We start from the raw sequence: 26179 nt of genomic DNA on the forward strand, positions 1-26179 counted from the left end.
ATTATAAAGTTATATCAGCTCTAATAAATAGGTATCTAATAATAAAAATTATAAAACACACTTTTTTTTAACTTTGAAAATTTTTGGAATAAAAATATGTATAACGCACAATCAGCATACAATATTGTGATAAAATGAGAGTAAACTTACAAAATTAATGATTAAGTAAGTAAAAAAATTATTTTCTTTTTTTTCTAATAACTTTTCTGTTATTATTTTTCAAACTTTACATATCTATGTAAACAGATTGACCCCCAAAAAGCTCTATATTCGATTTTCTTAACTAACAGTTTCAGTGTAACTTCCTGCATATCATGCAAAAACACATCTTTTTACCAATAACTTTATGTTTTTTTAAATCTAAATAATAATTTACACAATTCATGGTTTCATTAAACATTAAAAAACACGAAGAATGTACTAAATCTTGAAAAAAAAACAAATAAAATTTTAATCTAATTTTGAGCCTTAAATTGTTATTGTTTTAATCTTATAGGCGCGTGTTAATTTGTTTATAGAATAAAAATTGGTGATTAGATAACATTAATTAGTTGAGACACTTTATTATTCAGTATTTAACGTTTTGCATGTAGACCATACGTTTATATTGTCTTAAAAATGATGTCAAATAAGCTTCTTAAATCTATGGTGGTTTTTAACGTAAAAAATATCAGTTCGAGGTCATTCAAAAATCTACCTGATTTTACCAAAGTAAGATACAAAAGTTTTTAATTAAAAATTCAAAATATTTATTTTTAGAATACGTTTAATGTGGAAAGAGGTTTTTATAACTATTTCCAAGAGCCCCATTTGAGGTTTTTTCAAAATTTGTTGGGCAACGAAAGAGTTGTTACAGATTTGATCGATTTAGAGAAACATAATGTTGATTGGTACTTACAATTTCGTGGTATGTTTGTTTTTTTATTTACAAAATGTATAGAACACCCTCTATATTTTTTGATTTTTCAATTCTACAAGGAATTCTAAACACATTTTGGGTACAAAAATAATTTCAATTTTATTTGAAAAATGACATTTTTGTAAAGAGGAAAATAATTAAAATATTTTTCGGCACGATTGCGGCTTTTTTTATTAAGTTTTTGCTGCTTGTTTTTTTAGATAATGTTTTACCCTACTTAAATTTTTATAAAAAGTTATTAAATATTATACTGGCTATTCATAAAACTGTTAGAAACGATTAACAGTAAAAAGTCGATTTTTTTAAAATGCCATTTATCATCTTTTTTGCTTGAAACATCCTGTATATACATAAACGTGACAGAAATCATGATATTCCTGATAACAATAAATCATTTGACTTGTTTATTTATGGACAGCATGTAAATATTTTGTTTTTATAAGTTCTTATCAAAGGAAATTCTATTTATCAATGAAAGTTCTATTTATAGATTAAAATTAAGCTAAATTTATCTATTTAGATAATTATTAATTTACACAAAATTCATGGTTTCAGTAAACAAAAAAAAACTCAAAGGATGTGCAATAAATGTTGAAAAAAAAAGTTGAAATAATATTTTAATGTAAATTTTAACCTTACATTGTTATTATTTTAATCTTGGGCTTCATTTAATTTGTTTATAGAATAAAAATTGTGATTAGATAAAATTTAGAGCGTTTAGTAGTTGAGACACTTTATTATTCAGTATGTAAGTGTTTTGCATGTTGAAGACAACTGTATATTTTCTTAAAAATGATGTCTAATAAGTTTTTTAAGTCGATGGTAATTTTTAACGTAAAAAATATCAGTTCGAGGTCATACACAAATTTACCTGATTTTACCAAAGTAAGGAACAAAATTTGTTGATTTAAAATTAAAAATGATTTTTTTAGAATACGTTTAACGTCGAAAGAGGTTTTTATAACTATTTTCAAGAGCCGCACTTGAGGTTTTTTCAAAATTTGTTGGGCAATGAAAGAGTTGTTACAGATTTATTTGATCTAGAGAGACATAATGTTGATTGGTTCTTGCAGCTTCGTGGTATGTTAATTTTTGTTATTTTCAAAATACCCTGTATATCAAATATACCGTATGAACGAAAACGTTGCACAAACCACCATTTCCTTGATGATTTTTACTGTATAAATGTCAGCGACACATTTTTTTGAAGTACCATGTATATTCAAAAAAAAAAATTAAATTTTTTTATCTTAATCTTAATTACATTTTTTAAATACATTTTTTCATTACATTTTTTCATAATTTTTAAAATAAAATTTTCATCAAAAGTCACATTTTTTCCGTAAAAAAAATCAAATATCCAGAATTTTTAATTTAACTCTGTATACACAATTTTAGGGTCCAGTGACGTGGTTTTAAAACCGAAAACTACGGAGGAAGTTTCTAAAATTCTGGAGTTTTGCAATGGAAATAAGTTGGCAGTGTGCCCGCAAGGTGGCAACACTGGAGCCTCTGGAGGTAGCGTTCCTGTGTTTGATGAGATCATCATTTCTATGGAGATGATGAACGAAATAATTAATATAGACGAAGATTCGGGTAAGGGCTTGAGTGTATTAGTGTAATTTTATTGAATCTGCAACCACCCACACGCTGAGTCTTCATCATTATAATATAGTCTTTAAGTTATCCTTAATTTAAAAGACTATAGCCCTTATGTATCCATACTTTAAAGACTAGATATTATGTATCCATAATTTAAAGGCTATATCGAGTATGTATCTATAATTTAAAGACTATCCGATATGAATCCATAAATTTAATGACTATCTCCTGTATGAGTCCATTAATTTAAAGGCTATGTATGTATCCATAATTTAAATACTATACCCCCTATGTATCCATAATTTAGAGACTATGGTCTGTATGTATTCATAATTTAAAGACTATAGCCTTTATGTATCCATAATTTAAAGAGTATAGCCAGTCTGTATCCATAATTTAAAGACTATAGCTATTATGTATCCATAATTTAAAGGCTATAGCGAGTATGTATCTATAATTTAAAGACTATCCCATATAAATCCATAATACAATGACTATCGCCTGTAGGAATCCATTAATTTAAAGACTATGGCCTTTATGTATCCATAATTTAAAGATTGTAGTCTTTATGTATCCATATATAAAATATATGGAGTATTATTTTATATATGGATACATTTGCTTTTTTTGCTTTTTAAGTGTTACATTAAATTCTTAACAGATTTTCTTTATACTTTATGTTAGTTCTACACCATTACTATTTTAGGTACTGTAACATGCCAATCCGGTGTGATATTAGAATCTCTGGACAAAGCAGTGGCCGAAAAAGGTTTTGTGGTTCCCCTGGACTTAGGAGCAAAGGGATCATGCCATATCGGTGGTAATGTAGCCACGAATGCCGGAGGAATGAGACTCATAAGATACGGAAATTTACATGGCAATATTCTGGGTTTAGAAGTTGTAAGTACCATATCCAAATAGTTTTTAAAAATGTGTCTTATTTATGTTAAAAAAGTTTGTTTGTATTTATTGTACATTTATTTTGAGATAGTTCTTTACATAGATATGGCGAATATATTTTTTAGGTCAAAGCCAATGGAGAAGTACTAAATTTGTTAAAACCAATGAAGAAAGATAACACAGGGTTTCACTTGAAAAACCTTTTCATAGGTTCAGAAGGAACACTGGGAATCATCACTAAAGTGATTTTACAGTGTCCACCAAGACCTAGAAGTCAACACGTAGCATTTTTAGGTATGTACAGAGTGTCCCAGAAACCCTGATCTACTATATTATATCTCCGAATAAAGTACATTTACAAGTTTTGAGTTTTTTTTTAATTTTAAACACTTTTACATCTTGTAGAGTGGTACAGATTGCAATTTTATTCGTTTTATAGGGTTACAAAAGTATGACAAAGTGTTGAAAACTTTCAAGAAAGCTCGCAGCGACTTAGGTGAGATTTTATCAGCTGTTGAAGTAATGGATCATGCAACCATCGAATTTGCTCATGAATACGTTCAAACTGTGTCACCCATTGGAGATTACCCATTCTATTTGCTCATAGAAACATCAGGCAGCAGCGATGAGCACGACGAACACAAAGTACATGCTTTTGTTGAGTCAGCATTGAATCAGCATTTTGTGCTGAACGGGACAGTTGCCAGCGATCATACAAAAGTCAGGGTTAGTACTATTTTTTTTTTACTTTAAACATATAGAATACAGGGTAATCATCATATATCATCATTTCAAGGCTTACTATGACACCGTTTTTTTTTGAACAAAATATATTAAAAAAATGTATTTAATTTTCTTTTGGGGGGTTTCAGAAATATCTGTTTTATTTTTTTTCAATTTTGTTTTTATTTTATTGTCTTTTTTTCTTATTTTTCTGTATAACTTTGCAGTTTTAGTTATTTTTCTGTATAACTTAGCTCATTAAAAATTAAGTGTATATAGGGAGGTCACTGTATACAGGGAGTATCAAATAAGTACGCAAATATCAGTTTTTCCATTCAAAAATGTTTTTTTTTCGAAGCATTAAAAAAATTATTGAACATACTGATGAAATTCCTCATTCTTATTTGTTGCAAACTTTTTGGCACACCCTTTATAACTCATCCGGAAACAATTAGATATAATTAAATTAGAGAACTTAAGGAAGAAAGAAAAAAAAAATAGGCGAATTTAGTGTTAAAACACTGTCAAGATTTCAAGAATCATCGAATCATGTAAAAATATCACTCGTAATAATTTTTGGAATTTTTTTTATGATCTTTTGTGATTTGTTCGTTGCAGGGGTTATGGGAATTGCGAGAAAAGGTACCAGTGGGGTTCAAAAAATGCGGTTGGGTGGGTTTATTCGACGTGTCTTTGCCCATCAAGCACTACTATACCATGGTGGACGAGACTAGATCGTTTTTGAAAAATCGCGTCGATAGTGTGTTTGGATTCGGGCACTTGGGTACGTATAGTTGTCAAGCAACCTGTCGCAACCTGTCAAATACAAACGAAGCCTGTTCATTTGTTTTGCAGGCGACGGCAACCTGCATCTGAACGCAGTCTCGAAAAAGTACGACGAAACTCTGAAAACGTCGCTGGAAAAGTTCGTAGCTGTCAAAACGACGGAATTTGGCGGCAGTGTCAGTGCCGAGCACGGTGTGGGTTTTCTCAAACGCCGCTATTTGCCCATGGCCAACTCGCCAGGAGCGTTTCACCTTATGACAGATGTCAAAAAATTGCTGGATCCTAACAGGATACTTAACCCATATAAAATATTCCCTTAGCACTGAAAATTAGTTTTATTTTGTGTTTCGACTTGTCTCTAATTACTACCTATAAATGCCAATATTTCTTATCTTTATTTAAAAATACCGTATGATCGGAAAAAAAAACGGAGTCCAGTTGGCTGGGAAATGACGGTCGATGACATTTCCCATATAAATTTACATATAAAATAATAGCGATCTTCTTTTGCCTAGCCATCGCTGACGCCGTTTTTTTTTCGATCATACGGTATATAAAAATTACAAGAAAAGTCAGTGGCGTACAGTTTTGCTCAATTATTTTGAATAATGTGTTCCTTTTGACGCCACTGAAGTTAATAATTTTAATTTAATATTTATAGAAATATCGCATTAACAAAGTTCAAGAAAGTTGACTTTTGAAAAATCCATTTTTTTTAAATTTTACATCCTGTATCTTTAAAATTACACATTTTCGAGCCCATATTTATACCGTATGATCGAAAAAAAACGGCGTCCAGTTGGCTTGAAAATGACGATCGATGACATTTTCCATATAATTTTACATATAAAATGACAGCGATCTTCATTTCATAGCCATCGCTGACGCCGTTTTTATTCGATCATACGGTAGAAACCAAAGATAGAAACTTTTTAGCAGTTTGCTAGTGCATTTTTCGAACATTCTGTATACACTTTGAAAAAATCAGAGATATAGACATTATTATGTCTATATCTCTGGAAAAATTGCAAATTTTGTTTGAAAGCTCAAGGTATTACTGGTTGCCTACATACCAACACCTATTTGTCATAAGAACGAAGAAGAATTACTGGAATAACCTCAAAAGCTTTTGTTTACAAACAAACTAAACATTAATTTTTTTAACAAAATGATCTCTAAAAAATTGTTATTTGATTCTTGAATATCTATAAACAGATTTATTATAGAAGATGGATCTATTTGAAGACCTTATCTTTAAAAATGACCCAATTTATATGAAGAATTTAGTAGGAAAACTGGTAAAAATTAATACAATTGAAAAGACTTCTTATACTGGAAAACTCTATGTAATTGATCCTATCTATAAAACTGTTATTTTACATTGCAAACCAACTGATTCAGAAGAAAACCCTCAGGTAGTCATAGTATTTCACCATGCCATTGAATCTTTTGAAGTAATTTCACACGAAGTGGATGAAACGTATTTAGAACAGAAAGAAACTCAAGAGGTTGATTGTGATGTAAATTTAGAAAAATCAAAGTTAAGGAAATGGCTTGGGCAGATGTTCATTCAAGCTGAAGAAGTAGGAGATTACTTGAAAATAGAAGACCATTTAGTTATAATGCCCCCGTATGGTGTAAATAATTGTATATGCAACAATACAATTATATTAGAAAAAATTAGGAATATTATTAGTTCAATGCCAGCAGATTTTAAATAAGTTAAAAAAAAACATTTATTATGCTACAAACTTTATATTAATAAAATCTATGTTTCATTATATTATAACAATACATTTTTTTATACACTGTATCTACCAAGCGGCAAAACTAATATTCGTATTCGAATCCCTGGTCGGTTTTTTCGGGTTCTGGTCTTCCGGTATTTGGATTTGATCAAATGTGTCCAGAAAATATTCAATTTTCTCCAGAAGATTCGTGGCAACGTTGGCAAACTCCTCCCACATCAAGTACTCTTGAGTGACGTAAACTTCGACTTCCTCGATGTTTTCATCCACGCCAAATAGTTTTTCTTCGTCTGTTATGAGATAAAATTAATAATATTAATACAAAGCACTGTTGCCAACTTGGCGGTGTTTTTCAGTTTGACGGGGAAAAATCATTTAGGGAATAAAGTTTTTTCTGTGGTTTAAATGTTGGAATAATAAATAAGTAAGATTGACACAAAAATTGTTGTTTAAATACTAAACAACTATTTTAATCGCATAGTTTTCATTTATTCTTAAAGTACCTAGAACTAGAATCGTTTTATTTTGGGATGAAAGCCTTAGGTACTAAAGGTTCTAAATTGGTCGACGCGCAAAATTTCAGTTTCAATATCGCTCCTAGCGAATTCTAACGGTTTTTAATATACGGATCTAGCAGGTATTCAACCTTGAGAATTGGCAACCCTGGAAATAAGTGCAAGTATTTTAACTTGTAATATATTTCGACCTCAGAAACGCGAAAAATTGCAAACATTTTAGATTTTTCTTGAAATTAAAAAAAACTTTTACAGCCGCAGGTTCACTGATTCTCCTGATATTTTTTGACGGTGTTTCAAAGGCTTGCAATGTTGCCACCTCCTACATTATCCGCATTCTGATATTTGTGTCTCTATAAGTTCACAGTATAATTAATTTTCTACACAATAAATTGCGAAAATTAATATAATATAGAATAGTAGAAATAATATTCTAGAAATTAGGCATATATCCTAGAAAAAGGCACTGTACTTATTTTTTAACACTTACTAATATATTTTTGACAGTTATTTTCAACTGGACTGAAAAAATAATTCTTAATAATAATTATTGCAGATTCTTATATCATCACCCTATTATAACATATTTTCAATCAATTCTATACTTTCTTATCAATGTGGCAACAGAATCGTCTGATTGCTGGTTAATCAGGGTGATGCAGGCCGTTCTCAAAATTTAAACATTTTTTTTTATTTCAAATTTATGTAACTCGGTTATTTTTAATTTATTTGCGTATTTTTCAAAAATGGCAAATAGAAAATATATTCCTTATTTCCAGACCTATCACTCCTTAAAATACCTGCACTTATTAAGGAGAGACACTCTGTATACATGGCTACACAGTTTGAGAATTAGACTGCGTTTTTTTATATAAAATATGCTAGTAATGGGCACTAAAGATGAAAAGGAATAATGTAGATTTTTTTATAAAATTTACAATAAAAAACGTGGGAGGAGCTTTTTCAGAATATATGGTAATCTTTAGTATAATAATTATACTGTGTGATCGAAAAAAAAACGTCGCCCATTTGGTTTGGAAATGACGATGGATGCGATATTATTTTACATACAAAATGGCAGTGTTATTCTATTCATTTCAAAGCCATCTCTGACGCCGTTTTTTTCGACCGTATATATTATTGTTTCTCTAATAATCTTACCTAAATAATCTGCAAGTAGAATTAGCAATTGGTTAATCTCGGAATCTGTGAGCAGTTCATATAAATCCAGAGTATCTATGCAGTAGTTCCAAAGAACCTGACACACTAAACTGCCTAGCAGCCAGTCGTCTTCACAATACTTTTTCAGTATATTTATCAATTTTTGAACACCTCCCTTATTTTTGAAGATTGTTCTCGATCTGTTTTCAGAGAGAACGTTAACAAACACACCAGTTGTAGTCTTTAAAAGCGTCATTTCATCTAAAAATATTGATTTATTTTTATATTTTTCAAGAAATCATGATTAAATAAAATATAATATCTTCAACAAAACTAAACAAGTGGCAAACAAGTATTTTTCTGTTTACATCTTTTTTGTATATCTTGGGTACATATCCGAGGATAATATTCTGTGGCTTTACTACTTCTTTTTAATTTACCTGTATTTAAAATATTCAGAAGAACATCAAACAAATCGGTTTCTGCGATATAACTTCTTGTAATCTTAGATCTAGACAAATTACCCAATATCCTCATAGTCTCGATAATACATTCATTATTTTTCGATCTTGTATACTCTAATATACCTAGAGAAAAAGAAATTATTCATATACTTATACAGGGAGCATCAGAAAAATAATTAAATTACCTTCAGCAATATCAATCTGTTTGACATGGAATATATCCAATTCCAAGTCACTGGAGTAATAATAGGATAAATTATTCAAAGTACTTAAGATAGATAGTACTAATTCTTCGTTTTTCTTGAAAGGATTGCTGATGAGTACTTTCAGAAATTCTTCAATAAGTTTGTTGCCATATTGTTCATTGATAGCTTTGCCTATATCCGGGTTTATTACAATGTTGGCTATCACACGAATAACCTAAATGAAAATAAAAAGATTTTTTACCTTAGTATTTTTCATAAAAAAGCATATACCGGGTGTTTCAAATTACGCTCTCACCATTTGAATCTAGGAAACGATAAGAGATACAGGGTGGTTTATATAAGTTGTCTGTTAGTGAGTCCAATGATGATCTCTTTAGTAATTGAACTTATCTTTATCATTTCCTCCTTCTCAAGTTTATTTTGACGTAAAACCCCAATTTGAAACACCCTGTATATAATTAAATGTTTATATATTTTCAACGGGTACCTTTATCATGACATCCTCGCTGTTACTTGCAGAAAAAATTGAATTCTCCTGTTTCAAAGCACATATATGCAGAGTTTTCTCCAAATATGTCGACCAAAGATGCAACAAACTGTCTATCGAATTCTCTTCTTTGAAATACTAGATGCAAAAGAACGAAAAAAAAACGAATAAATTGTTCCTAAATAAACTAAACATATACCTCTTACCTTAACTCTGGTATTATCAAGTTTTGCCACGATATTTCCTAGCGTATAAGTCAGTCTCACTATGATTTCTTCGTTTTCCGTATACAGGGCGAACAGTTTTATGAAAGTCTTGTACAGATGCGAGATTTCGTCTAAACTATCGCAGCACACCTCGTTGGTTGATATAGTACTGAAAATAAGTACCGTATATCATCAAAAAGCCGTCAAAATTTAAAATATCGATACTGTAATCCATGTCGATAGTTCAATATATCGATATTTATGCACATCACTAGTATTTTTCCGATTTTTTTTTCTTACCTGAGAGTTCTGGAAATATTGGTAACGATATCAACATCGTTTGAGAATTCGTTAAGAGTTTGACATAGTTGTACCACAGCTCCAGAAGAAATAAAGTTATCATAAATACGATCTTCAGAAACCAAGTTTCTTAAAGCTCCTGTCAGTTGAAACATAACGTGGTTGGTCTGTTGTGGCATAGGTGTTTTATCAATCTTCTACAACAAAATTTATTCATTTTCATATAAATTCATCACAGAAAATCATCATTTTATACATAGACTAAAAAATAATAGTTAACTTTTAATCATAATAAATTAAACTAAATTTAATTTATTAACTAAATTTTATTTTTCACATAATATTTCCTATAACATACTTACAGCATTGTTGATAAGTTTTATATGCAATACCATCAAGGGTAAAATACCCAGATCTAAGATTTTTTCCATCAATTTTGAGTTCATGGTCAGGAATTTAATGGAACCATAGCCATATACACAAGCCTCTGCATCATCTATAGGACTGGACCGACCCAAGGCGTCCAGAAATAGTTCTAAAATATACAAGGAAAGTCAGAATGAACATAAAATAGGAATATTTTGAGTAAATTTTTTCGAAAAATTATTAAAGCTGTATTTTTTTTAAATGTAGCACCCTGTATATGTAAAATTAAGATAAATTTGATTAAAAAAATTAAGTTTACCTTTACTTAAATCTTGCCGTTTTTGAAAAATTTACAATTTTGTGAAAATAACAATTTTAGTACATCATAGCTTTTATAAGCAGTGTTTTTTTGATTTTACTAAATATTGCCTTGCTATAATAAAATAATAGTAGTTATACAGGGTGATATGAAGAAAATGCATATTTTTATAGCTCGAACTTTATCATGATTTATTGATATATCCATTGAATTTTGACATTTTATATTTTTTTAATAACAAATTTTCAAAAAGTATAGATACTAAATAACAGATAAAACACACCAAATACACATAACATCATTTTACAAAGTTGGAGTAAAAATTATTTAAAATGTGGCGACTTACCTAGAAAGTTTTTTCTAAAAAATAAATGGTCGTTCTTGTCATTTTTCGATATCTTAAAGACCAATTTGCACACACCGCTAAGGTTATTGCCAGTAACTTTTATCTAAAAAGAATAAAAAATAGTATTGTCTGTTAAAAAATATTTCTAATTCTAGTCTTGTAGTACTCAACAAAGTATATCATGAAAATAGCTTCCACTAGTTTTTTTTTGCTTGCTGTCGCCTTATTTTATGAACGGTTTTAAGCGCGGCGGAAAGTAACGCCTAGCTATAGCCAATTTTGCAAGAGCAGCTGTGGATCCATTGGTGAGGCCGTCGCTTCGGGATCGAGAGGTCCCAGGTTCGTGTCCCACAAATATAGAACTTTTTTTATTTTTTTTACAGCTGTTTTTATTTTTTTATTTATTTACAGCTGACGGTAATAGCAATCAAAAGACGCCGTAGGTTGTGATTGTTGGGTATGCGAGTTAACTAGTGGGAAGCTAGTTATCATGAACTTTGTTCTAAATAGTAAAATTACCACTAATACAACATACACTAGAGAGTTACAAGTCAAAACAACTTAAAGCGGCACTCAAGAACCTGGAAGACTCTCTTTGATTTACTGAGAAGATTTCCTTTGATTTAAGTAGAAATAATCTTCGGATTGTCACGGGATTTTTAACAGGATACTATCCCCTCATTGAACACCTCAGTAGATTAAAGCTAAGAAACAAGGACGAATGCAGACTCTGTAGAGAAAATGGAGAAACACCAGAACACCTTATCACTGAGTACGCCGAGACGAGACAACCATTATGGACATAAATTTTGGTACGACTGATATCAGAAATGGAGTACTAACCTCTGTAAAACTGCATCTGATACTAGCTTTTGTCGAAGCCTTGAGACTGTATGATGAGCTCTAACTCATGAAAGGAGGACACAATAAATCTATATAATCTAGACCCCACATGTCAAAAATATGATCCAAAAAATAGAAAAAAAACTTACAGCTAGGATAACTTGAGCTATATTTATCAGAATATCTTCGTTCTTCGATTCCACAAACCTATACAAATTCTTCAAAATCACAATCTTCAACTTAGAGCTAATCTTATTCCCAATCAAATCATCCTGCTCCATAACATCATACAACTCCTCCAACAACCTCCTCACAACATCCTCATCGTACTTTTGAGCATCCACCCGATTCAATTCGCTGAGCACCATCTCCACAGTCCTCTTTTGATCGGCCTCCGCTAAAATTGAGCGTTGAAGGTTATGCGGATCGTTTTGCTGCTTGTGCGCGTGCGACACGAGCTGTTTTGTGAGGTAACCTGTCTGGGTAAACAGCGACTCTGAGTGCTCGACGATCTGCTTGTTCTCGAAGATCTTGCTCAGGTTTTGGGGCCCCAGGAGAAGGCATTCCGAGAGGTTGCTGTGTCTAATTGAGGGCCTGCCAAACACCGACGAGTCTGAGTCTGATTCAAAGTTGGTTCGTTCTTGGGGTGAGCTGAAGGCTTTACGGGATTCGACGATCGGTTTCTCCAGAGCGGGTTCAGTTTCTTCGGGTACTGTAACATTTAGAACGATTTAAGCTCGATTTTCATGCATCCGTTATCCGACGCTGCGATGATACGGTATTAATTTTACTGGTTGAATTTAAAGACTTCGATTGGTGAGAAAATTACGTGCCTCCGTTCATCGGATATACGATTTGCTAGGTGTCATTTATATTTTCATTTCCATAACGATTTCGCTGTTTTACTTATACTCTAAGAGCTAGCAACGTTTTCTAGAGTGATTTTAAGAAAGCTTGTTCTTTTATATATCTTTTGCTAATGCTCTCCACACCAGAATACTACTGGACCGCCTGGCTGCCGGTAGATGTTGCGTGCACTACTGCGCATCATATCTGTATCAATCGGTATTCAACATCTGTTCACTATTGCGCATCACAAATTCGTCCTGTATTTCAGGAACTAAGGACGCTAAGACAAAAATATGTGCAGCATATTTAGTTTCATAAAAAAATAGCAAAGTAATGTGAAAATTGCATCATTGTATCTCTACTCATAAACGATAAATCCAATAAACTACACGGAAATGGGATAAGATGTACAAATGTGATGCGCAGTAGTAAACCGCAGTAATCTATCGGCAGCCAGACGACCCGCACTTTAGTCAGAACAGCACAGGAGAGCATAGCAAAAGATTCAGAACCAGCTTTGTTAAAATTATCGTTTTTCCGGCGTTGCTAGTTCTTGTACTATTATATTTTTATTAAGGTTAGATTAAATTTTAACTTATTCTAGTTTACTTACAGTTATCCAAAGAGGTGTTAGCAAAGAGTTTTCTTTTTTGTAGGGGTTTGACGCTGTCCAGCGATGGTAGTTTCACTTTCCTTGGTTCTTTGGTGGTGATATTGAAAATATTCTCTGTGATTTCGCTCAGTGAGCTCGAACGGTTATGTTTTTTGATCCTGACATGCTTCAAGTATTTCCCGTTCTTTTCCGAAGCAGCTTGAATATCGTCTGGGGGTGTTACAGGCAAGTCTGTCTCGTTTTGAAGATATTTTAAGCTAGGAAAAAATACATAAAAATAGTGACAAAATTCTGATGGGTCTCACACGACAGCCTCGCCAAAGAAAGCATAATTTTTGTTCATAATAAAACAATATACATTTAATTGTAACTTCTTTTTTGATACACATTTTTGATTTTTGATTTACATTTATTTTACCTGAACGAACTAGGTGGTCTGTCAGCTTTGGGTCTGCTACTTCCAAACAAATGCCTCTCTTTGTTTCTCGGTGTGAACGGTCTTTGTGTTTGTAGAGGCTTGATCGTCGGAGATGCATAGTTTTTTTCGGGATTCTGACTTTCTAAAATATGCAAAAAAATAAAAAATAATTCTTGTTTTCAAAAAATTTTTCGATATTTTTTTTGTTTTAATCTTATTTAGGGAGTAACATTTATATCAAAATGGCTTGTTTTAAAAATTTATGCATTGAATTTATATAAGAAAAATCAAAAATATTTTCATAGATATACAGGGTGATTTAAATATGATGAGTTCTGAAATAAAATATTTTAATAATTTTGAAACTTTACACATGGTTTCGGTGATTAATATCTCACCGAGTATTTTTTACAAGTTTTTTGCTTGTTTGTACACTTAGTTATTACAATTATTTTTTTTTTAATATCCTTAGTTCTGTTAGTGTTACTAATATTTATTAAAACCAAGCCTGTATCGTTACTTTTTAAAGTTTTTTTTAAATTTTAATATAGAGTTCTAATGTAATAATATGCAGGGTGTTCCTTTAAAAAAAATCATACCGCTCGGCTCTCCCTTTTTTTCACCCTGTATACAGGACCCCGTATATTCGAATTACCCTGAATATCTATGAAAATATTTTGGAAAAATCTGTCAAATTGGAATGAAAAATATCAAATAGAAAGCATTAGGTAATTCTTAAGAATTTTTTTAAAGATAGGTACCTTTGATAGCTAGTCGTGCTTCATTAATAATCTCCGCACTAGTCTTCCTCTGTATTCCTTCGTTATTCCCCGGGAAATTTTGAATTTCCCTGTTTTTGAGCTCGACTTTTTTGAACTCCATAACTTTAACATGTTTTCACTTTCCTACGCGATAACATACCGTATCTACTACGCTTTAAAATAGAGCAAAATTTGCCTCGAATCGTGAAGAACTTCAATCGATGACTGCGGAGTTTCGTGACCAATCTATCGATTATTTCTGGAAAGTTTTCAGTTAGAGAGCATGTCGTGAGGACACAGAAAGGGTGAAAATCAATATATTTTCCTTTTTCACGATACAGAATGAAATATTTACATTCGAGATCGAGATTAGTGTCATCGAATAAAAAAAAATGTCATAAGACATCTATCTAGGTGACACATTTTTTATTTCATTTTTTTGTGTAATTCAATAAAAGATGTATTGTGGACTGCTATCTATTTGTAAGTTAATAAATTGATTATATTATATGTTTGTTCCAACCTAACGAGAGAACCGTCCTAGAATGGAATTTCCTAGCAGTCAATTCATTTGTTAATCTTGACAAACGATCAAACTTTTCAAACAATAAGTGGGCGACTAGAAATTACCGTCCCAAGATCGGTTCTCGGTCCGGTTGGAACGAACCTTATGTTACTTTGTATAGTAAAAATAAATGAGTAGTGGAACTATACAGGGTGTGCCTTAAATAAGTGCAAATATTTTCAGGGCTGGTAGATAAAAGAAACATATTTTCTCTTTACAGTTTTTCAAATAAGTCCAAAATAACCGAGATATTTTACTTTGAAAATTAAAAAAAATATTTTTCACTTAAATCATTGGATCTTTTCTGTTTTTTTTTTCTCTTGTAATTTAATCTACTACCTGTGTTACCATATTATGAAGATATTATGTTTTTTAACTAAAAATTAAAAAAATATCAAAATTTTTTTTCAAAAAATTAAAAATTTTTAATTTTTTTTTCGCGCAAAAAACTCATATACATTTTTTCTAGGGTCGAAATATACTATTCCTAAAAATATTTGCACTTATTTAACACTCACCCTATATACAGGATGTGTGTTTCTTAAGTAAGCTTCAATATTTAGGGAGTAAATAAATTTAAAAGGCTTAGGAAGGATTTAAAAATGAACTGTTTTTATATTCATACATTAAAGACGAAATAGACGTCATGGTAGCTATTTTGAACCACTTTCTTGTCAGGTTTTTTATTTTTTCTTGACAAATATGAATTTTTCGGTGTTAGTTGCATTTCGTCTGATTATTTTCTGTTATTTCTTGTTCATTTTATAAATTATATTAACCTGGAACGACTTTGCGTCAAAAGTTAATTAATTAATGCAAGCTTGCTCTGGGACATCCTGTATAATTTACTGCATAGGTTTTTGATATAAACCAGACAGTTTGCTCTTGAAAATATATTTCCTTGATATAGATCAAGGTCAAAAGCCAAAATGGAGAATCATGCTTTCCATTAAATGGAGTGGTTATCGCTTAAAAGAACAGGAAATGAATATCGATCTATGATTGGACAGGTAGCAATAACACTTAATTTTGATAGATTATAATTTGCATAAATATAGAAGATAATGCAGTGGCGTAGCTAGTTAATCAAAGGCAATGGCGCAAAAAAATCTTTTTCACTAAAAATCTTACCAATTAAAAATATATATTTAAATATTTTAAAGGCCTCTTCATTATCATCATTATTTTTTACTAATAAATATAACAAGTGTTTTAAACTAGTCTAGATTTTTTTCACCTGAGTAGCTCCTGTCTAATTTTGGCTATACCGGGTGTTTTTCGACAGTGGCTCACCCCTATAACTTTATTTTAGGTATAGGACATACCTAAATCAGGATTGATTGACGTATTCAATTATTTTTGGACATTTCCTGTGAAACAGGAAGTGACGGTAATGAGTATTAACTTTTGCTTTTTACATGGTACCCTCGGTATTTTTCTACTATATTTAATAGAACTGAATGTCCTTATACTAACATACCAAATCTCGTTTTTTATCTGAAAAAATAAAGAAGCTATAGGAGTCAAGTTACTTTTGAAAAACACCAGGTATAGTGATGTAATTTTTATTTGATCACGCTGTAGGTATACTTTTATAAATAGGTAATTATGAACAGAAAATACATTAAAACTTTCAAAAAACGTTTATTTAATAACTTAACTTTTATAAAGATATACACAAGAGTAAACAAAGTAAAAAATAATTAAATTTTGTAAAAATACTAAGCAAAAAAAGATTGTTTTTTGTCGTAACATTTGTATCATTATCATTAAAATACAGCATGAATATAAAAAACATTGAGCACATATTAACAAAACAGTTCAAATTTTACTATTGTGAAGTAATCATTTCGAACCACTGCATCAACGCGTCACTCAAAACACTAGGCAACGTGTTAATATCTCTCAAAATAATATAAAACGGAAAAGGAAACGCATCCATATAGTCCCTAAACCCGCAAAACTGCCCTTCCTTGAAAATACTCGACCTTATATCGAAGATAGACTTCTGATTCTCCGGACTGTCCACTATAACGCACACGGTAAAAATGTTACTTAACCTAGCTTTCCTAACTGCCTGCGTCACATAGGACTCCCCCTCAGAAAACACTCCCCTTCCGTCACTCACGATCAGAAGAAGTTTGGCGTTTTGGACTGAAGTTTGAACAGTGCTTTGTTCAAACATTTCAGTAACAAAGTGTAATAGTCTTCCTATAAGTGTCTTGGTCTGGTCAAATTGGAACTTTTGAAGTAAATTCACTCCGCTGGTTTCAGTAAAAGGATCTGTGAGCTTGTGATGAACTTCTGTGCGCTCACCAAAACCTACAACGCTTAATTGGCCACTCTCAAGGAGAGATAGAGCCTTAGATATCAAGGCGACGCTCTCAAAAGCAAGTTCTTTAGAATGGTTATCTGCCATGCTTGATGAATCATCTATAGCCAAGACTATTTGGTACTCTCTTTTAGAAGGTTTGGTTCTTCTAAGCCATATTTTATCTTTCCTGAACTGTGAAGCGATGTAAGGGATTATTTTTCTCATGTTTATTCTTCTGCCAGTCCTGAAGTCACCCTTCAAGTGACTAGCTTTGGTTGGTTCAAGAACTAGCCTCAATTGTTCTGAGAGATCTTGAGCTAAAGAGTTTGTAACTGAGGATATTCTTTGCCAGGCTAGTTCAGCTTCTGCGCAAACAGGGGCTGTAGTCCACGAAGATAACTGCTGTTCTACTTCAGTTCTTACAGCGTTCATTTCCTCTTGAGTCAGTTTAGTGTAAAAGTTCTCTTTCAAAGAGTCGTATTGGGTGTGATGGAACGATTCATTTCCTCTAGGAGCCATAGATGTTTGTATAATTTCGCCTTCGATCTCTATGTCTTTGAGGTCTTCCATTATTTCACCTTCAGGATGTTGTTTTTTGGTTTTGTTTTTTTCTTTGTTATTGTCGGTTTTCATGGGGGCTTCTGTCTGTGTTTCTGCGAGGTCAGTATCCATCTTCTCGTCTTCTTTAGGAAGATCAGAGGTGTCTTCAGTTTCTTCTGGTTCTTCGGGATCTTCACCGTGTTCTATAGCTTTGTTTTGTTCTTCAGCCTGCTCTTTTGTTGCTGCGTCCAGTACCTATGAAAAAAATCAAATCAAATGTAGCTTACTGCTTTGTATTTAGTTTTATTTTTTAGTTACCTGTGTTGTACTTTTTTCTGTAGCATTTTCTATGTGTTCATACATCTCTGCTGTGTTGTCTTCCATCTCATCTTTGTTTGTCGAATTACTTTGGGTATCTATTGTCTTCAGTTTCTTTTGAACAGGCTGGGTTACATCACCTATAATCAAATCATATCGAATGTCCCACGAAATTTTACACAAAGGTGGCTTAATGACGTAATTTAGTAAAAAGAAGCTATTTTTGTAAATTTATTTGAAATTTGAGGTGAAAGTGTGTATGAAACTTCATAATTGCTGACCGTAGAAGCACAAAAACTTGCACAAAAGATTTTTACTTAAGAAGTAAAATTGAGGATGAAAGTTTGTATGAAAATTCCTTGCTATCTGGTCTAGAGGTGTGAAATTTTTTATATCAGTAATTTTTTTTATCAGTAAGAAGCTCTAAATAATATTTGGAAAAATCATACACACATACCTAGACTGCGTTTTGAATCGGATATTCCTGGTTTTTCTTTCTTCTGTTTGACTTCATCCTCAGATCCAGCACCTTGAACTTGTTGCGGAGCCGTGGTTTGTACAGAGTGTCCTGTTTCATTTTCTTCCATTTGTGACTGCCCCACTCCTTCTTTATCTGGTTTATCTTCTTGGCACAGTTCGTCTATCGGCTCATTCGACTTGATATTTTCTGAGTTAGTAGCTTGAGTCTAAGATCAGACATATAGATAATACAAAATACAACTCTCAATATAAATTTCGTTGACTATATTTTTTATTTATTATACCTTATCAGTTGCAGGAGCATCATCAACTTCCATTGCTTCCACATTCTCCTGATTAGTAACGTTTTCATCTAAACCACTCTCTTCATTTTCAACCTTGTTATCTTCATCATCTTCATTTTCTAGAGCTTCAGAAACATCATTACGGTCTTTTTCTTCATCGTTAGTAGCTTCTTCATTTTCTTTATCCTCTTCAGGTCCTTGTTCCAAGTTATCTTCATTTTTATTTGGCCCGTCTTCATCATCACTGCTAAATTCTTCAACTTCGTCATTTTGCTTATCATTTTGAGGTACTTCAGTGGGTTTGTCCAATTGATCTTCGTTAAGTTCCTTCATTTCATCGATATCAAATGGGTTGTCTTCAGGTTTTTCGCCATCTTGTTCTTCACCTATTTTAATTATAAAATATTTGATAGGAAAATTATATTAAAATTAATTATAAAATATTTGATAGGAAAAATTAGTAGAAAACATTACCTTCATCTAGCTGAAGATCGTCAGGCAAGTCCATAGCCTCAGGTTCAGGCAATTCAGGCTGATTTCCATGGTAAGGATCAATTTGTTCGTCATTATACTCAGGTTCCTTCATTTCGTTGATTTCTTCCTTCGGATTTTCTGCCTCGTTATTTTGTTCCTTAGATTTTTCTTTGTCCTGTTTAGATTTGTCTTTGGTTTCTTCGTCTTTAGCTCCAAGCTGGTCTTCGCCATCTTTTTCGCCACCTTTGCCATCATCTTCTTTCTGTTCTTCCGAATCTAAAATAAGAATTTTGTTAGTTTCTGGTTATATTGGATAGTTTTTTGGTTAAACTGAACCTTCTTCTTGGTTTTCGTCTTTATCTCCCCAAATTTCTTGGTCCACGCCATCAGCTCCTTTTTCTGTCTCACCCATTTGTTCTTCTGCGTCTGAATTGTCACTCTCATCATCGTTGTCCTCGTCATCTTGTTTTTTATCCTGTATAATAATAAAATAAGTAATTAATGCTTTTATACAAAACGTATTTTACCTGTAATTTGCTGTCAAAATCTTCGCTCATCTCTATTCCTTTGTCTTCCTCTTTACAATCGGGATCTTCGCTGGTTTCCTTTTCTTGACCGGCAGGTTGAGCGTCATCCAGCTGATCCTCAGACTCTATCCTGTCAGAAACGTCACGCTCTCCCTGTCCTTCCCCTAAACCTAACCCGTCAGATGGTTTGCTCACGCCTTCTTTGTCCATTTCGCCTTCAAGGTCTGGAGGAACACAGAAGCCCTAGAATTAAGTATAATAATGTTTTTAACCAATAAAAAAGTGTTTTTTTACAAACTATTTCTTACCTTAGAAGCCAGATCGTTGAAAATACTGAGCACCACAGAAGTCAACTTACAAGTAGTGCGATAAGTACACACTTGTTGAGTGATAAAATACTGTGAAAGCTGTAATACTTGATCAAGCAAAGGTATACAATGTGAAATGCTTGATCTAGTTTGCTCTGAAGCATATTTAAAGCCACCTAGAAGAAACTTTACCATTTCTTCAGATTCTAACAATATTTTCTTCAAATCCAACATATCCACATCTTGTGAAAGATTTTTAGCTATCAACACCTTCAGATGGTTTTCCTTAATATTTTCTTCTTCGTCGTTTTCTAAATTTTCTTCAGGTTTCTTGGGTAAATCACGATATTTTTTGTAAAGATTTTGGAGAGATATAAGAATACTGTCTGTAAAGTTCTTTATCTGAGTTTCATAAGATATTTCTGATTCTTCAATAGCATTTTCTGAGTTATTTTCTTCTATAATTTGGGCTAATAATTCAATTATCCAATCTAAGCTCCTGGTGATCTTAACAGGATAAAGTTGCTCCTTTAAATCAATTAATGAATTATTTAGTTGACCTAAGTGTTGAATAAGTTGAGTTCTGTTGTTGTGAGGGAGGTATTTCAAGTTAATGACAGAACAATCAGTGCTAGGTATGTAAGATTCGATTTTTTGTAAATGATTCGCTATCTTGGATACAGCAGAATTAATATCATCAATATTTTTCATTGATTTGATCCAAAAATCATCGTTTTTATACTGAATCTTTCTGAATTTCGTTTGAAGCACTGGTATTTCGATAATTTGATGATCTAAAGTTTCTTCTGTAGGGCAAGAGTTTAAAACCAATTTTATTTGACTTATAACGACTGTAAGTGAATCTAAAGTATTTTTAATTCTTGTAATACTTTCGACAGGAACATAATCCGGATTTTGACAGATTTCGTGTAGTTTTTTACTGTAATTTCGTAGATAATAGTATGATCTGGTTGTTTTGATCAAGCCTTCTTTCTGTTCTTGGCAATATGTCTGCAAAAAAATAGGTTTAAAATAAAAATATAGTGACATACAACATCGGCAAGAAATACAAAATATACTCAATTTATTTCAAAATAGAATAATAAAGAGACTAAGGAATATTATTGAAGATGGAAAGATCATCAGTTAGAAATACTTTTTTTGTCAGTTTTAATTTTTTAGTGATTTCGTTGCTCTTTTCTGTGTTTGTTTTGTATTATTTCTTGTTAGTTTTATGGTTAGTTTTATGCGAAACGTATAAATCTGGGAAGATAGTGTGTCAGGATTGGTGAATATTAGTGGAATTATTGAAAATCTTGAAAAAAACTTGAAAAACACCGTATGATCGAAAAAAAAACGGCGTCAGCGATGGCTATGAAATGAAGATCGCTGTCATTTTATATGCAAAATTTTATGGGGTATGTCAACGATCGTCATTTCCAAGTCAACTGGACGCCGTTTTTTTTTCAATCATACGGTAGTTATATATAGATATTTTGTTACACAACTGAATAATAATAAAATTTTAATTTAGCATCTTTTTTGTTGAATGACATCTTACCAAAAATTCTGCTGCAAATCCACGACATCTTTCTATGTTCTGCATCCCTAAATCTTTAGCTGGATTAACCAAAGCCATTTCCAAAAGATCATATCTCGTAAGACATTTGTAGTAATACAACTCACAAGAATCCCAAATAGTTAGTATTTTCTCATCCAGTCTATTATGTACTAAATGTGCGAAACTAGCCGACAAATTAATGGGTTTAATCGTAAAACACTCTGTAGATTTCTTTAGTTTAGTATTTAAGATACCTCTCTTATAAGACAGTCCCATTTTAGACAGATTTTGGAAGAGTTCTGTTAGAGCTCTGTGTTTTTGTTGTAAAATACTTTTTGCCTGGGATACTTGTTTTTCTTTAGGCAAAGTGCTGTCAACCTGATGAAAAAAATATAAAAATATCCACATTTAAAAAAAATGATATATATACATACCTACCTAAATTCCTAAGATGCGAACTGGTTTCTATGACATCTGTCACAAAGCCGTCCAACGATTTAACCAATTCGGGGTATTCAGTAGCCAATATAGTTTCTTTAGATATTTTTCGTGCTGTTGTAACATATGGAATGTCCTTGCCGGGGGATTTGATCAAATAAGAATCGGCATCCAATGTGTAATGGTACGATTTGGGATTTTGTCTTTGTGGTCTGTCCCAAATTCCCACAGTCTCCATTGAGATGTCTGTGGAAGTTGGGTTGCATAAATATGACACTACTGGCTGTAGTAACACTTCCTAAAATTTCAGACAAAAAATATTGAGTTATAAATAAAAATAGCATGTATTAGTGTAGTTACTACCTATCTTGTCACTCTTAACATAGACATCATTATTTCATAAATTCACGGGTTATTATTAATAATATAATATAATGTTTAGTATCAGAAGTGGGATTATTTCCCATTTTTTAAAAATAATGAAAATAATGAAATACAAACTTAAGATGCACCCTGTATATTAGTGATTTTGCCACTGTAGGCAATATATTATATACAATTTCAGAGAGAGACAGTGTTAAAAATAATTTTATTTAGTTTATTACCTTGTATTCTCTGACAAACTTATGCAGAGTTTTATGACTCTTATCCACTGTTTCTTTTATAGACCAGTAACTGACATCTTTCCATTTGACAATTTTGACGTAATCCTTTAATTTCTTCTCAATCGGAGTTCTAAGATCCTTGATTTTCTGAAGTATTGTGCTCGAAAACTGCTTATAATAATTGTAAACGTTCCAAAGGATATTTATGAAAGACTCGGTATATTTTGTTTTGGTTAGATATACAGCGTGCAGATGAAAAGTGTAGAGAATACTCAGGCGACCTTCAAATTCAACTAAGGTCGATTTTGTGATGAATTTTTGTAGTATGTCAACGAGTTCTGACTCGGAAACCTTCTCTTCAAGCACGTATTGGTTCATCAAGTTATACACGTAGATCCACCACTTTTTTAAAGGCTTTTTCATACTAAAACATCAGATTAATCATAATTATTATTGAATGAAATATCATAAACTTTTACTCTTACTCTTCAAATGTGCTGTTTAACAAGTCTTTCCATCTGTTTAGTTCAGTTTTTCGCCAACCGATGACTTGTTGAACTAAGTTCGGTGAAAAGTGTATCAGGCTGACGCCAGAGTGTGCTACTTGTTCCCATTCGTGACATTTTTCCAGCAAAATGTCAAAACCCGTGAGGAATCTGGATATGGGACTGGATATGTCGAAATGGAGAATTCTGTCTATCACAGTTAGAATCTGTAATAAATTAGAGTTATATACAGGGCATAACATTTAAAATTACTTACAGTGTTCAGAGTGGGTTGATCAGGCCAGTCCACTAAAAGTTCATTTATTTTTTCTTTTAGTTCAATCAAAACGTGGTGACATCCTTTAACTTCCTCAACGTTTGAATCTCTGTAGAAATCTCCGGAAATAGCTTTTGTTGATAAGTTTCCTACGCCTAAATTACAAAAGTAAATTATACAGGGTGATTAATATATATTTCCGTTTCATTCAAAATGAAAAAGACTAACACAGACCTTTTGACCTATCAGATCCAGAACTTTCCACTAATACACTCAAACTACTGACTAAACTCGAATCTGTGGTATACTTGAAGCTAGACGAGTAAGAATCAGTGATCAATCTGGCTAGTTTGAACTTCACAGTTAATGGCATCAACAAATTAGGTAAAGGGTTTGTTTCAATTCAACATTTATCCATTCAGTTTCAACAAAATCGTTTAACAGCATAGAATGAAGATTGATAACGAACTGAATGTCATTTTCTGTTATTATTTTGGAGTCTATATTTACATCTTCGATATTTTTGTTCGTCGAATCTTCTAGAGGTTTTGTTTGTAAATCGGCAAAGTCCAGAGAATGATAGTTCTTGAAAATGTCGTTTAATTCTTCATCGATTTGTTCATCTTCAGATTTATCCTCGCATTTTGTTCTGAAATAAAAAAAGAAAAGTTTGTTTTATAACCTAATTATTAGGCTCTCTTTATGGATACAACTGACTACCGTAAGCTGTATATTATTCTATTCATTTTATTGTATTTTTTAGACACTGAAATGATCGTAATTAAGAGTTTATTACTTTATTCGGAACCTCAGAATTAGTGGAGTAAATTAGTGGTTTCAATTATACTTTATACTTAATAGTTTAAGATCATTCAAAATGTCTAAAAAATACAACTAAAATTTATAGAATATCCTAGCTTGCGCTAGTTAGTTGAGTTCATAGAGATGAAACAATGAGTCAAATTTCTTCTTTCCGACATCTATGAGAAACTTTGTATTTATTGAATCACAAATTTTAAAGGCGCCGCAATCTTGGCGCCCAACGTGGGGCTTAATACTATACCTATAATTATAGAAAAAACACATTACTTACCTTATTTTGTAAATATTCTCAGCTTCATTTTGTTCTTTTTCTTCTTTCTCTTGCTGTCTATTCCACAAATTAATAAAAACTCTTATTAATTCATTAAATTTATTCACAGATTCCTTATCCAAAACATCACCACTATTTTTTTGCTTTTATTATATTTAAATTGTAATATTCCTGAATACTCACACAATAATAACCTAAAACATACAGTAGTTTTAAAAATTCACTTGACTGTTTTAAAAACTATACCTTAATTTTTTCTTTTTCTCTTATAAAGGATTCTGTATGGTTTAAAATATAATCCAGGGGAACTATTAATTTTTCCATTACTATAACTATCAATATATTCATCAAAAATTCTTTATTTTTTTCATTCAAACATGGTACTTCCAATAATTCAACAAGTTCCTTTTCAAGATCTATATTAGACTGAACTCTATGCTGGTACTTTACCAACTCCCTTTTGACATAATATAATTTCAAATTGAACCCATACCTCAATTGAGCTATATTAGCCAATAGAGGCTCAAGTATATCGGGGTACGAAGTTCTGTACATTTTCAGTTCGTGAAAAATTCGTTCTAAACTTGGCAAATACGTTTGGAGTCGCTCTAGGTGGTTATTCGTTTGTACAATTAGGTTTTTGTCCATGGACGAAAGTTTTTGAAGTTGATTAACCAGTGAGTTCGTTTCTAGAATTGCTTTTAGTAGTTTTTCGTTTATTACACTGTTGAAGGCGTGTTTTATTTGCTAAAAAGAATAGTATATTTATTGTTTTATTAGGAGTAAAAATGACACTTTTTGTGGCGAAGCTGTACGTTTGACGTTACAGGTGAGGCACAAAAAGTACATTTTTACTCTGAATTGAACATGCTATTTTTTTACGTTCGCACATATTTTTTTAAACAATTTCAAACGTTGCAAATTATATAAAAAGATTTAAAAGTAATTCCTTGTAAGTAATTATGTATATATCGATAAACTATGGTTACGCTCGTTGAATTTGACACATTATGTCAGTTTAATAATATATTTTCGTACTTTTGTGCTTAGGTGTAAAAACTTTACTTTTAGGCCTAGGCGTTAAAATTACTTTTTTATATTGTCAATCACGTTGCAAAGATTAATAATTTTGTGACGTTTGGAAAAAATATATTTGCTACAAATTGCACTAAAATATCATAAGCAAAATTAAAAAAACATCTTACTTGTATAACATAACTGTAAGGATAGAGTTTAACACCAGAAGTGACATTTTCACCATATTTTTCGCATTTCTGTTCTAATTCTTTGACACGGTTTTTTATAGCTTTGTAGTATGGATGAATACACTCTTTATAGTTGCTGATGAGGGAGTTTTGCAGTTCGAAACTCTGACCCA

At 31.8% G+C, this 26179-nt stretch overlaps 4 protein-coding genes across 8 annotated transcripts in view; 2 read left to right on the top strand and 2 right to left on the bottom strand.

Moving 5' to 3' along the window:
- Nucleotides 1-586: 586 nt before the first annotated feature.
- Nucleotides 587-5259, top strand: LOC115876281 (D-2-hydroxyglutarate dehydrogenase, mitochondrial-like). Of its 3 annotated transcripts, none has more exons than XM_030892002.1 (8): nt 587-711; nt 760-907; nt 2318-2515; nt 3228-3421; nt 3547-3715; nt 3861-4147; nt 4763-4928; nt 5000-5259. In XM_030892002.1, the coding sequence occupies exons 1-8, from the start codon at nt 619-621 to the stop codon at nt 5248-5250; spliced, it is 1506 nt and encodes a 501-aa protein (XP_030747862.1). In that variant the 5' UTR covers nt 587-618; the 3' UTR covers nt 5251-5259. The 3 variants fall into 3 exon arrangements, with proteins under 3 accessions (XP_030747862.1, XP_030747863.1, XP_030747861.1); XM_030892003.1 differs by lacking the exon at nt 587-711 and adding an exon at nt 1852-1999 and having other exon boundaries at nt 812-907; XM_030892001.1 differs by lacking the exons at nt 587-711; nt 760-907 and adding exons at nt 1649-1804; nt 1852-1999.
- A 589-nt stretch (nt 5260-5848) lies between these two features.
- Nucleotides 5849-6695, top strand: LOC115876284. The gene has a single exon (XM_030892007.1). It carries the CDS (start codon nt 6160-6162, stop codon nt 6649-6651), a length of 492 nt encoding a protein of 163 aa, XP_030747867.1. The 5' UTR covers nt 5849-6159; the 3' UTR covers nt 6652-6695.
- Nucleotides 6670-14919, bottom strand: LOC115876279 (armadillo repeat-containing protein 2). 2 transcript variants are annotated; one of them, XM_030891999.1, is made up of 14 exons: nt 14533-14919; nt 13772-13913; nt 13354-13610; nt 12367-12603; nt 12041-12288; nt 11049-11151; nt 10380-10552; nt 10018-10214; nt 9718-9886; nt 9512-9649; nt 9004-9238; nt 8795-8941; nt 8355-8615; nt 6670-6968 (listed from the first exon to the last, which is right to left on the bottom strand). In XM_030891999.1, the coding sequence occupies exons 1-14, from the start codon at nt 14651-14653 to the stop codon at nt 6745-6747; spliced, it is 2652 nt and encodes an 883-aa protein (XP_030747859.1). In that variant the 5' UTR covers nt 14654-14919; the 3' UTR covers nt 6670-6744. The 2 variants fall into 2 exon arrangements, with proteins under 2 accessions (XP_030747859.1, XP_030747858.1); XM_030891998.1 differs by having other exon boundaries at nt 12041-12603.
- A 1809-nt stretch (nt 14920-16728) lies between these two features.
- The window catches only part of LOC115876278 (midasin-like), an 84847-nt gene continuing 75396 nt past the window's right edge, over nt 16729-26179 (bottom strand). The window contains exons 28-38 of one of the 2 annotated variants that reach the window (XM_030891997.1): nt 22947-23370; nt 22342-22639; nt 21904-22283; nt 20343-21353; nt 20035-20277; nt 19844-19982; nt 19508-19783; nt 19034-19419; nt 18727-18955; nt 18270-18409; nt 16729-18206 (exon numbers count right to left, since the gene is read on the bottom strand). In XM_030891997.1, coding sequence (XP_030747857.1) covers nt 16929-18206; nt 18270-18409; nt 18727-18955; nt 19034-19419; nt 19508-19783; nt 19844-19982; nt 20035-20277; nt 20343-21353; nt 21904-22283; nt 22342-22639; nt 22947-23370 — 4804 coding nt within the window. In that variant the 3' untranslated portion in view covers nt 16729-16928. The remainder of the gene's footprint in view (nt 18207-18269; nt 18410-18726; nt 18956-19033; nt 19420-19507; nt 19784-19843; nt 19983-20034; nt 20278-20342; nt 21354-21903; nt 22284-22341; nt 22640-22946; nt 23371-26179) is intronic. The other variant, XM_030891996.1, reaches the window with a different exon arrangement.

This window comes from Sitophilus oryzae, unplaced genomic scaffold, assembly GCF_002938485.1.
Source record: "Sitophilus oryzae breed Bouriz unplaced genomic scaffold, Soryzae_2.0 scaffold_1430_pilon_pilon, whole genome shotgun sequence".
NCBI lineage: Eukaryota > Metazoa > Arthropoda > Insecta > Coleoptera > Curculionidae > Sitophilus > Sitophilus oryzae.